This window comes from Penaeus monodon, chromosome 29, assembly GCF_015228065.2.
Source record: "Penaeus monodon isolate SGIC_2016 chromosome 29, NSTDA_Pmon_1, whole genome shotgun sequence".
In the NCBI taxonomy this organism is placed as follows: domain Eukaryota; kingdom Metazoa; phylum Arthropoda; class Malacostraca; order Decapoda; family Penaeidae; genus Penaeus; species Penaeus monodon.
In genome coordinates, this window is record NC_051414.1 from 26,068,896 (window position 1) to 26,069,454 (window position 559).

Here is a 559-nt window from a genome sequence, read left to right on the forward strand (position 1 = left end):
TTTTCCATGAATTGTACAATATTCTCTTTAGTTTATAGAATGTTCCTGTTTTATACTACAATTTTTATTTTCATTATTAAAGAAAACTTACTTAGTTTGCAGTATGTAAATTTTTCATGTGTTGCAGTACAAGAGGTTTCAATGATAGTAATTAAGAAAAGGGTTTTCGACAGGTGGGAGCGTTCAGAGACGGTAAGAGGAATAAAGCAGCAGGAGCTCACAGCAAGGTCTACCAGTGTACTTTCTGTTCATACTCGACAGATAGAAAAGAACACATGACAAAACATGTCCGTACTCATACCCAAGAAAAACCATTTATGTGCCCTCATTGCTCGTATTGCGCTTCGACAAAGAACACATTGATCAGGCATATTCGTATCCATACAGGAGAGAAACCTTATTCGTGTTCAGTTTGCCCATACCGTGCTACCCAAAAATTTGCTTTACAAAGGCACATGCTGAAACACCATTCATAACATTACCTCAGTGCAAGTAGTGTTTTTACGAGAAAGAGTATTGGAAGAACTGAGAGTATTTTTCTTTGTATATAAGAGTCTGA

At 36.3% G+C, this 559-nt stretch overlaps 2 protein-coding genes across 2 annotated transcripts in view; both read left to right on the forward strand.

The window, feature by feature from the left end:
* LOC119592082 (longitudinals lacking protein, isoforms H/M/V-like) overlaps positions 1-559 on the forward strand; it is a gene marked incomplete at its 5' end in the record, with an annotated part of 34,503 nt that overhangs the window by 21,888 nt on the left and 12,056 nt on the right.
* LOC119591795 (zinc finger protein 84-like) overlaps positions 1-559 on the forward strand; it is a 7,907-nt gene that overhangs the window by 6,543 nt on the left and 805 nt on the right. The window contains exon 11 of the mRNA XM_037940540.1: positions 174-410. Within this exon, the coding sequence (XP_037796468.1) occupies positions 174-410 (237 nt within the window). The remainder of the gene's footprint in view (positions 1-173; positions 411-559) is intronic.